At 43.2% G+C, this 12309-nt stretch overlaps 1 protein-coding gene and 1 long non-coding RNA gene across 2 annotated transcripts; both read right to left on the reverse strand.

Moving 5' to 3' along the window:
• Positions 1-4249: 4249 nt before the first annotated feature.
• On the reverse strand, positions 4250-4638 carry LOC127318793 (uncharacterized). Its single transcript, XR_007862117.2, has 3 exons — positions 4578-4638; positions 4422-4475; positions 4250-4309 (listed from the first exon to the last, which is right to left on the reverse strand). It is a non-coding gene; the product is annotated as an uncharacterized lncRNA (long non-coding RNA).
• Positions 4639-10092: 5454 nt separating this feature from the next.
• On the reverse strand, positions 10093-11856 carry LOC127318779 (UDP-glycosyltransferase 87A2). The gene is made up of 2 exons (XM_051349256.2): positions 11283-11856; positions 10093-11156 (listed from the first exon to the last, which is right to left on the reverse strand). Exons 1-2 carry the CDS (start codon positions 11764-11766, stop codon positions 10276-10278), a joined length of 1365 nt encoding a protein of 454 aa, XP_051205216.1. The 5' UTR covers positions 11767-11856; the 3' UTR covers positions 10093-10275.
• Positions 11857-12309: the final 453 nt, after the last annotated feature.

Genomic DNA, 12309 nt, shown 5'->3' on the forward strand with positions numbered 1-12309 from the left:
CTTATTGGGTTGCACGAGAAACGTGCAACCCGGGGTTGAGTTGCATGTACCTCGGAGAAATGTGCAAGTGCACAACAACAAATCCAAAAAATAGATAGGACAAGCAAGTCAAAGTGCAAAACTCATGTTCAGAACAATTGTACAACCCATATTTGAGTTGCAAGCTTCTCGAAGAAATTTGCATCTAAAAAATGTGCAACTCTTATTGGGTTGCACGTTTCTTCGAGAAACGTGCAACCACATATTTCTTGACAAAAAGTGTAACTTGCAAATCACAAACATACAATGAAGAAAAAGTGCAAGTGAACCAGGGATTATATGCATATTTCTGGAAGAAATGTGCAAGTGCACAACAACAATCCAAAAAATAGATAGGATAATCCCACTCCACGCACCGCCACCTGCACGTTTAGTTTCGTATTTCTTTGAGTAAACATGCAACCCAGGGTTGAGTTGCACATATCTTGACTAACCCGGGGTTGAGTTGCACATATCTCGATGAAAGGTGTAACCCCAAAGATAATGTAGACACTACTTTGACATATTTCAAAAAAAGGAAAAGTCAAACTAGATATAACTCTCTTCGAGAAATTGTCCTGCAACCCGTTTGGGTTGCCGGGTTGCACGTTTCTTGATGCAATGTGCAAGTGAATCCATGATTAGTTGCATGTATCTCGACGAAACGTGCAACTCAACCCTCGTGCTTCTTTGAGATACGTGCAACCCGGGTTGAGTTGCACGTATCTCGACAAAAGGTGCAAGTAGACATCAATTAAAAAAATGACATAGCAAAAAGTCAAAAGTTGCACGTTTCTCAAAGTTATATGTATATCAACGATTTGTATAACCAGATAGAAGTTGCATGTTTATCAAAGAAATATGCAGAAGTTGGTTTGAATGTCACGTTTGTTGAGCAGGTTGTAATAATAAATTAAAGTAGACAGTAGATACACATTTCATATGTTTAGTTACACACAACTCTTCAACAAAAGAAAATATGCAACCCTGGTAGGGTTGCAGTTTTGTTCAATAAAAAAAAGAAAGAGGCCAATTCTTACAGGCTCTAGTGTGAGACAACTATCTCCTAGTTATTCGTCGAATCCAATTTCTAACAATAGGGCTTGAGCTGCATCATCTCTTTTCTTGAGCTGGGACACTCAAATAAAACAAAAAGAACACACTTATTCACTAACAGCAAAGATCGAGACCTCCAGATCTTACTAGTTTGGGCAAGAGCCACAAGTCAACCATTGAATTAACAGGTAAAGGTATTGAGCATTCACTCTTCGTTCGGCTTACTACGCCCGTCTTTCGTTGAATCAAATACCAGAACCGAAACTATTTGCATTGGCAAAACAGAAGCAAAAATGGAAAAATAGAAATATAACATACCTCAAAATCGTCAATGCCGATATTCTCAAACCCATCATACTGATGACTCGAATAACTTTGAATTCTTGACTCAGAACTTAATTCTAGATTGCTGTTGGTTGCAGATAACTTTCTGTTTATGTTTTTGCCTGACAATGACTGGGATTCATAGTTATGTGTTCTCTGACCACATTGGATGGAACTGCTCTTGCGACCAGATGAATTGTCTGTTCCTGAATTTTCTTTTCCTTCTTAGAGAACATCAAATTTAATAATTAGATACAAGTATTTGGGATAAATGTGGTCAAATTCAAACCAAGTATTTAATATTAGGAAAACTGAAACACAACAGTTATCTCTTACCCATGTTATTGATTCCTGTAAACATCGCATGAAGTTTTTGTGGAGTGGTAAACTCTGAGTTGACAATTTCTTCCGGTTCGTCCTTCTTGTGCGATAAGTCATGATCTGTGTGAACTGGATAAAAGAAATGTAAAAATTAGAAGTTATGAGGTTAGTTCTAAGAGTAGTGAAAATAAAAGAAAGCGTGGTGGAAAAAATAGAAGGTTTGGCACATGAAAAATTACCTCTGGATGTGTGGGCATCACAATTCAAACCTACAGCATCTTTTCCATTATTCAACATGAGATCTAAGCTAGCGCTATTACCATATGATTGTTCAGCAACAAAATTTTCTTTGCTTTCATCCTTGATGTAATAAAGACAAAATAAACATGAGATATGAACATAAAAAAGAATTATTCAGAAAGAAAATAAAAACATATGTTCTTCCAACCTTTCTGGTTTGATGTGGTAGCTCTGGGTCTTTTATTTGTAAGTTAAGCAATGCACTATTAACATCGTGCATAGGTTCAACAAGTCGTGAAATTATCTGTATTCATTTATTTAGAAGAAGGATAACATATTAAAAAAAGCTATTATAATGTAGAACTATTTCAAAAACATACAGATAGTGGTATAGAAAAGATAACTAACCTGATCTGTTGTTGCAATCATTGAATCTTTTTGAAGTTGCTTGGTCTTTGGTAGTTGTTCTTCGTGAAGCAAATTAGTTGCATTTGCCGAATTGTTGGACTGTTGGCTGCCAGAACATCTAACTGAGTTTCCTGTGATGATGAAAAAAGAGAGAGAAGAAAAAGGTTTAGGCATATAATAACTGAAATATGGTAGCTCTGGGTCTTTTATTGACAAAACCAACCTTGGTTTCCTTCCTGGTTTTTGCTTGTATCAGTTGAGGGCAGTTTCAAAGTGTCACCAGATTCCATGTTAGTACCAACAGATATGTTTTCATCTTGTGAAGAGCAATTCAATTTCTCAGTGCTTTGTGAACATATGCATTTATTCTCTACCAGGCAATGTAGTACATTAATGAGAAGATCTTGAACTTTGGAACAATTTGAGTGTGTTTCACTTTGAGCAAATTCCTCAAACAATGAGGAGATACTGGTTTTTACCTGCTTGAAATAGACACCAGGACAAATGTAAGTGCACGAAAACAATCAAGTAATGAAATTATTTCAGAGAAAAGAAATGTGTTGTAACTATTAAAAAAGAGGAGGAAAAGAGTAACCTTATCACTCAAAGAGGACTGTTGGAAAGAATCAAGAGACAATCTAAAATGCTCGATAGAGAACCCACTGGAAGCAGCACTGAATGAAGAAGCTTGTCCATAACATGTATCCTTAATATCATTGATCTTTTTCAAAGAAAAGAAAAGGGTAACAACATATTAATTTCTCTTACATATATACCAGAAACAGATTTGAATTGATAAGAAATTGATAAGCAAACAGAAATCATATCATTCCTTGTTGTTTGATGCATACATATGAATTCATATTATACTTACTTGGAGCTTGCCATAAAAGTTGTCCTCATCCATGTCCCACTTGATGTACTCTTTAATCATATCTCCTTTCCACACTGATATCCTTGGGAGAGAAGATTGGATTTGGACAGATCCAAAGTCTAGAAAATCAAGATATCTCACCTGATGTAGGCAGATTTACAAATGTTATACTTGAAATGAAAAACTAGGAATAAACAAATTAAGATAAAATAGTACATATAGAAGATCTGAGAGGCTCACCGCGATATAGAAGTTGCATACAACTAAAGTTGATGATGAATTTTGGTATTTCTTGATATACCATAAATTCCACTCTTGAAAGTATTTTGCCCAATTGTAACTCTTGATGATCTCAACATTCATAAGGGCGCCAAGATAAGCTGTGCTCGGCTTTGTACTTGAAGTTGGATAGTAGAAAGATGAAAGGGCTACAATCATGAAGCACCTTATGAACTCAACCTTCTCTTGGCCCTTTTTTATCTTATCGCGAAAGAACTTGATGGGTGGCATTTCTGATAATCCAAAAAACTGAAGGAATTCAGCTGTCGTGACCTTGGATTCTGGAGGGACAGGAATACCTATGGCTGGAACACCGAGGACATGACCAAATGATTACGGATCGATTGGAATAAATTTCTGCTGAAAAGCAAATCCTTCTTTCTTTATATCAACATGATCGGCTAGCCATTGAACAAAGGACCATGGAACAGTACCACTAGTGAGATCAAGTATGGCTCCAAAATCTATTTCTCTTAGATACCCCTTCTGGATTTCATCAAAATCTTGCATTATCTGAACCAGTGAACTCACATTATATCTGGTTTTTGCAGATAAAACATCTTTGTCAACAACTTGTCTTCCTTGTCTTCTATCTCGAACAATTTTCTAATATATTAAAAAACAACAAAAAAACTATGAGTTGCATGGTATAGATCATAAACAGAAAATCAAAAAGATAAATAAACTGCAAAAATTAGAAAATAAATTAAGCACAGATTGACAACTCACCGTCCTTTTCTGCTTGTGAATATTACTAGGTCTGCGCTTTCGTTTTAGACTTCTTTTTATCTGAACAAGATTATATTAACATGATTAAGGTTATTCTTTTCATATATATATTTTGACCAATGGCTAGCCAAGAGAAGGTTGAATGGCAGAAACAAAAGTGGATGAATCTTACAATTGAACTCACAGCCTCAAGTACAATTATTTCTTCTTCAGAGTCACATCCATCCTAAAAAAGTTTCAGAGAAAGTATAAATTGCATGAACAAAACCAATTGAATGGCAGAAACAAATAAAGTAAATAATAAGCAGACTTATAAAAAATTTCTTACCTCATCGCTACTATCAGAGTTACGGTTTCTCTGCACAAGATGTGTATCATTCTGATTAATCAAAGAAATCCCTTGTTCTGTAGCTTCTTCCATTGTTCTAGTCCAATTCAAAAATATAAACACAAAATAAGGTCTTCTACATACTTTTCTGGATCAATAAACCACATGATAATTAAAAAGAAAAATACAAAAACAAAAAATGTAGGTCATGAGGAATCAGCTAGATATCAGGCATGAACAATGGAAACACATATAAAACATGCCACAGACATAGTCGCCCCCATCATAGAACTCTGATTCTAAGTAGTTGGCTAGCCTCGTAGACACATAAATCCATAGGATTGCAGTTTTAGAACGAGTAGACAGTAGGAATCCAATATTCATGCTCATATAAGCTATTGGTACTCTTACTTACTTCACTAATTTCCTGTGTCCCTGTGATTCTAGTTACATGTTGTGTACCAATTTGTCAAGAGACAAACAAAATTGGTCACATAATATATGACAAAAACAAAATCAATGTTACTGAGGCACATCAACAATTCAACACAGTCATGCTACATCCATGCCACAGGAGCTCATCGTTTTAGAAACAGTGAGATAGAGATCTACATGGAACATGCGCACGGAGAAGTATACGAATCGAACGAGAGAGAGGGGGCGGCGGAAAACTTACGGATTCTGTCGAGGGTACGGCGGCGGCGGACGAAGGCGACGGCGACGGGGAAGGCGACGACGAAGGGGAAGGCGATGGCGACGGGGAAGGCGACGGGGAAGGCGACGGCGAAGGGGAAGGCGATGGCGACGGAGAAGGCGAGGCGACGGGGAAGGCGATGGCGACAGGACAGGCGACGCGACGAGGAAGGTGACGGCGACGGGGAAGGCGACGGCGACGGCGAGCTCACCGACCGCCTTCAGCGCGGAAGGGGATTTGCTGCTTCGAATGCTTCTCCACAGAAATGACACAGACAGAAAAAAAATAGCGGTCAAGACAGGCAGACCAGGCCCAACAGGCCGATACTGGGTAACGGACAACCCAGGACAACCCAAAAACAGCACGCATCTTAAAGCACGATCCAACGGCTGAAAAAATCGACTGAGACATAAGGAATTCTCAGTCACCTGAGACATAGCAAATCCGTAATTCTTTTTGCAGGCACTCCGAATTTGAGCCCGCGATCTGTATAGATAAAGTTTCGGAGGTTGTTTTCCAGGCCGATCTGTAAACGGTCAACGCATTAGCCATTGCGAAAATTCACCTCACGACAACACACTTCGCATATAGACTCACCGGAATTCGACCAAATTCTGGCGAACTTTCACGTACGGCTGGAGATTAGCAAAAATCGGACGGTGGTCGATGGAGTTGGGCGCCGGTTGGATTCGGGCAGAGAAGGCAGAGCAGGGCGGCGAGGATGCATGGCTGAGGCGAGCACGCGTGTGGGCAGCGGGCGGCCGAGCAGCCGTAGGAGCGGTCGGCGGCTGGCGGAGAGGGTGGGCGGCGGAGTGTGGTGGGCGGCAGAGCGGCGGCAAGAACGTGTCGGGTGACGGCAGGCGGAGCTTGGTGGCCGGTGGAGTGGGCGGGATGTGGAGCGTGGTGAGCGGCCGAGCAGGCGGCCAGCAGTCGAAGCGTGGTGGCCGGGCCGTTTTCCATTTCCGACCATGCTTGTCGAAGGAGTCGATCCTGGATGCAGCACGGGCGTCCCCTACCTGGCGCGCCAGATGTCGCATCCCCGAAAAGCGTACACCGGGGATCCTCACCCCTTTTTTGTTCGGAAGTGGGCGCGTGGTGCTGCAACCTGGACCAACACAACACATAGTTTCACGTGGTTTTTACCCACGTCCAGGGCACGTAATGCAAACCCCTACGCCATGCATGTCTGAGTACTGTCTCACATTGCGGTACACAGGGAGCTGGGACTCCCTCTTCCTCCTCCTTACAACACCTTGGTACTCACACTGGGCTAACCCTTTTCTACTTAGGTATGGACCTCCTTCTATACCTCAAGGTGTTTTCACAAGATATAGTTGCATGCGCGTCACCTGTCCTAACAGGTTGCAACCGCCGCATGGAGCAGGGGGGGGGGGGGGGCAAGTTGGCCGAGCCATCGTCGAGCACGCGTGTTGCTCCGCCAACCTTGACGCGACGTCTCCGAGCCATATTGTCAACCTTCTTCAGTGCGACAGTGCACACTGTTCCTGGCGAGTGATCAATGCGCCTGCGACCCTCCCAGGGGGATGACGCCAGGTGGCGCTTGACATAGGCATGCCGGAAGGGCCTGCCAAATAAAGTACCCGAGGTTGTCTGGAAGCCTACGTCTCGAAGTATTGAAGACCCGGAAGCCCAAAGGTGCTCGACTATGAAAAGTAGGGTGTATTTTGACAATGAATTCGATCCTTTCTTTCACCCTCGGCTCCCCTTTATATAGGAGGCAGAGCTGAGGCTTCCGGGGGAGGACACGTCCCCAACCCCCGGGAACACACCGCACGTGGAGAGTGGGCCCTTCCTTGCTAGTGCCTCCTCGGGCTAGCTCGCTGTTGACGGGATCCCGTAGAGTTGTTGTATACGCTCCGCCAAGGGTACCCGGGCTGCCCGTCGAGGGCGAGAACGTGGCCTCCGGAGCCGTCCCCTAGGGGCGAGCTCCTCGAAGATGTCTTATGGATAGCGTCAAAGACATCTTCGAGAAGCTCTGCCACATGAGCTACCCCTGCCCTTCCTCGACGTAATCGGCGTCAGAATGCCTCTTCCTTGAAGATGTAGATCTTGTACGTCTCCACAGACTTCTTGATGAGGGAGTCCGGCGATCTCGGGGGTATATATACCAAGCACGCTACTCCCGCGTTTTCGCCTTGCCTCGGCAGAACATCGTGCACTTCATGCCTTATCACCTTGAATAGGGCCTTCACCCACAGGACCGGTGCCGCCGGGACCCCCGTTCCCACTACGTCGACACTATCCATTATGTGGGGGGAAGTTTTAGCGCGGGTTTCTTCACGCGAGCGTCGAGCCATTCCGCGCGCTGCAGCCGGTGCCCAAAGTATAGCGCATAGGATAGGGCAAAACGGCCCACGCCCAAAAAAAATTTGCAGCGTCGCGCCGTATACAACGCCTGCTGGAGGAACGATTTCAGGCTCCAGCGCTGCATATCGGTGGTTTATATAGCACGCAGCCTATATGGCGCGCCTGTTGGAGATGCTCTAATGATAAAAAAATGTGGAAGATTTTGTAGGTAATACAAAATATCATGATGAATTTATTATACTTGCTTGTCGATAAGGTGCATTTTGCACTATAATATTTGGTGGACCTTTCTACATACTATTATTTCTAAAATTAATTTCCTAAGAGAGAAAATGTTTATTAACTATGCATTGAAATGATATAGTTTAACTTCTCAAAGTTTACTAAAAATACATTTTGTTAGAGAAACTATAACCAAAGTTGAAGCGGAGACTCTTGCTTGTGTACCTTTGTGTTCATCAGACGTGGTGGAAAGATATATGCTCAGTCAAGATGAACCATTCACAATATAAGAAAGAGAAGCATTAGAATATGAAGTGTCACACCTACCTCCTATTTTGGGATTTAAACATACCACATGATGATTTAAGAGAACCTCCTCCACCTAAAGTTGAACATAGTTTTGAATTGAAACCTTTAGCTCAACACTTAAAATATGTTTTTATTGATGATAAAAAGACATATCATATTATTATTCTTGCTAACCTTTCAAAGAAAGAGGACAATGGTTTGCTTAATGTTTTGAAGGTCCATGGGACAACCATTGAATATTCTCACTTGAATATAAGTTATGCATGCATAGAATTCACTTGGAAGAATATGCAAAGCATGTGGTTGATCATCAACGCTACCTCAATCCGAAAATGAAAGAAGTTGTAAAAATTGATGTAATTAAGTTGATTGAGGAAGTATTATTTATCCTATAGCTCATAGTAAATGAGGGTTTATTATGTCCCTAAAAAGGGACGTATGGCTGTCGTTGCTAATGAACAAAATGAGCTTATCGCTCGAAGGACTAGAAGGGGTGTGAGACCATGTACTACAAGGATATGGGCCGACTCCACTTATATTCGACAACTAGCTAGTTGTAGATTGCAGGGTGAAAGGGTGGCAGGTTAGAGCTTGGTACATTCTAGTCAGTAGTAAGCTTTGTAAAAATTGACAATTATACAAAGATTTTGTGAAATTACAAAATAAAAGAATATAAAAATTGCACATTTGGGAAAAGTGTGTGTGTAATTTCGTTTAAAAATATCAGCTAAGATGCGGTAACTTGCATTAGAAGCCCAATAACACTCTAAAAACAATTAACTACAATCCAAGCTACAAGTTAACATGAAACAAATCAAAATACAAAAAGAGATTACATGCAAAGTTCAAAATTGCCCAAGTATGTGGTAAAAAAACAAACAACCACAAGTCCATTTATGAAACAACATGGAAAAATCAAATTAATAAGAGATTATATATAAAATTTAAAACCAAGAACATATATGTAATTACACATAGGTACATAATTGCACACATATTTTTAATTGCACATGATCAAAAATCCATAGTAGAACTGCACAACTGCACACATATGCGCAGTTGCACATATATGTGCAATTGCATATGAAAAAATCCCACCATCAAACACTTCTACATATGGCCAATGTAAAACCACCATGATCCGCCAGGTGACATCACATGATAAGAAAAATACAACAATCGACGTGTTTATTCTCATTAACAAACCAATTAGCATGATTCTTCTCATTAAAAACAAGTAGAGTGATTATCAACATAAAGCTTGACTGGACTCCAAGAATTAGCAAAAGCTAAAAAAGAGAGAAGATGAGAAATGTGACATGGACCAGACCGCAGAAATAAGACTTACAAAAACAAACAAAAAGAAGAAGAAAATGCAACAACACAGACTCGGGTTCTTCTCTATCCAGTAGCCGGTTAAAGAACACAAATACTAATAGACCACATAATAAATAAAAAAATCCCAAACCATATAGGCCCACCAAAGACCATTTACATGCCAAAATCAGCAAAAAAAAAAAAAAAACAGGGACATAAACAAACCATCCATTGCATATGCATCCATCAAGCGCTAACATATTCTCGACTAACCGAGAATCTGCGAAACGGTTCTCATAAACAACTAAACAGGGTGAAGCTTCACCACCCATATTTGTTTCCATTTTATTGGTACCATTGATACTTTTGCAAGTGCATATTCATGTTTTCCCAATTTCTTGGATGGTATTGGTGACTCCTCCGAATTTTATTAGATTGGTCAAACAAAATAATCATGTACTTCGTGGCAAGTGTTCTGAATAAGTGATTCTTTTAATAATTAATACAACCTGAGAGTTGTTGTAATAAGGCGTTGAAAGGAGAATTTAAATGCACACATACTAATTGAAGGGAAAAGAGAGAGATAATATTGCACAACGAAATTAATTTGAATGATTAGGTTCATGAAGAAATTACCTATTTTGCTGAAACACCAATGTACTAGAAATCAACAGTAATAGGATACTGGGTTCAATTCAGAAATGCGGCCTCTAAGTAAGAACAATTCAGCTCTTGAAATGTGAAATGTAGTCGATGAAAATACTGTCACATCTCCACTAACAGGATACTGAGTTTAGTCCGGAAATGCGACCTCTAATTAAAATCAATTTAGCTCTTGAAATGTGAAATGTAGTCGATGAAAGACGTCACGTCTCTGTGCGAGGAACCACCCCCTTCAATCGCGGTGAGAGCAGCCTCTTTCATCAGCGAAGCTCTCCTCACGCCCTCGGAGCTATCACAACTCATGAGCTTCTTCACGGTTTCAGCAATAACTTCGCTCCCGACCACGCCGTCAGTCCGGCTCTTCTCCTTGAGGCCGTACCCCACCTTCCACTCGTCGACGATGAGCCGGCTGTTGATCGGCTGATCGAGAGCTATCGGCAGAGCCAGCATCGGCACACCGGCGTACAGCGCCTCGAGCGTGGAGTTGTAGCCGCAGTGGGTGAAGAACCCGCAGAGCGAAGGATGGCGCAGGACCTTCAGCTGGTCACACCATGGAACTATCACGCAGTTGCTTCCATGGATCAATTCCTGCACGCGGGAGCACGTGTCCCGGAGCACCCAGAGGAACCTGACCTTGCTCTGCGCCAAACCGGTGGCGATCTCCTCGAGTTGGGCGGAGGACACCGAGAGGAAGCTTCCGAGCGAGATGTAGAGCACTGAGTTCGCCGGCTGTTCGTCCAGCCAAGCCATGTAGCCCCCTTGGTCTTCTGCTGGATGGACATTGTTTTCTTGGAGCGACATGAAGGGGACGCAAGGGCCGACGGCGAACACAGGGCAGTGGAGCTCTTGCCTAAGAGAATCAATGGCGCTGCTCTCGAGCTCGTAGAAGCTGCTGAAGATGACGCACTGTGCTTTCCTCACGTAAGGGTAGGCTTCAAGGATTTTATCCAACCTAGTCTTGTCGGTGTGTGACGGCTCAAGATCCGCTAGCCTGATGGATTTGAGCCCATGAATGTAGCTCTCGATCAAACTGGGGTCAGCGACATCTGTATTAAAGATTTAAGAGTAATAGTATTCACGATAACGTATCATTGATGTGTAGCAATGTGAACTAAACAGAAGAACAACACGCTACGTGGGGCGTACAAGATGAGGTTAGAACTGATACGTACCGGTTATTTCCGCGCTACCGCCGGCAGCCACGGGCAACCTGTCGAAGTGGTAATGCACGGAGAATATGGTGGCGTTGAGCGCCGAGAGGATGCACACCGGGACGCCCCTCCGGTTGCCGACGCTGACAGCCCAGGGCACGTACGTGTCAGCAACGATGGCCGCGGGTGCGGCCCCGAGCCGGTCGAGGAGTTGCTCGAACGGCGCCTCCATTTTTGTGTACACGGCCTCCACGAACCCGACCCAGTCGGCGGCGCGGCCGTGCTCGGAGGGGATGACGTTGGGGATGGCCTCGAGGCGGATACCCGGCTCCAGCGCGGGGCTGCCGCCGAGCAGGCCGAGCCACTCCTCGGTGACGACGACGGTGGCCGAGACGCCGTCGCGGGCGGCGAGGATGCGGCACAGGTTCAGCATCGAGTTGACGTGGCCGCGGCCGGGGAATGGCACGGCCACCAGGTGGCACGGCGCCGCCGCCATGGAGCCCATTGGTCGTTGATCGGAAGCGCCGAGAGCTCGCTAGGTTTGGGACTGGCTCGAAGCGAGACAAAATGGTTTTCCTGGGAATTGTGACGAGATCCCGCCTCTGTGTGCCCGCCTATGGAGACGCGGTATCGTGGAGTGGTAGTGGTGGCTTCTGCCTCGAGATCCGCCATCAACCGAGTTGGAATATTTGGGACTGTGTTCCAACTTCCAAGTGCTTGTGCCCAAAAACGGAAGACAGGCCCAGCAGGTCATTTGGGTCAAGCTGACTTCATCAGTTTGGGCTTGGTCGATCGAGGCTTGGGACTTTGTTGGGCATGCTGGGGTTAGATCGGGCCGAAAGCCTAGCTAAGTTTTTTTTGCGATGAAAAAGTTAGCCAAGTCATGAGTAGGGAGGGTTATTTTGCAGTTGGATAAGTGAGAAGCTCCATTTGGTGGATAAGTGAACTATATTTCTGTTTTGTGCAAACTTATTTCTAATTAACCCTATGCAAAAAAAAAGTTTCATATATTAGTGCATAAGTGACTTTTAACCGAAAGGTAAAATCT

Source organism: Lolium perenne, chromosome 1 (genome assembly GCF_019359855.2).
Source record: "Lolium perenne isolate Kyuss_39 chromosome 1, Kyuss_2.0, whole genome shotgun sequence".
NCBI lineage: Eukaryota > Viridiplantae > Streptophyta > Magnoliopsida > Poales > Poaceae > Lolium > Lolium perenne.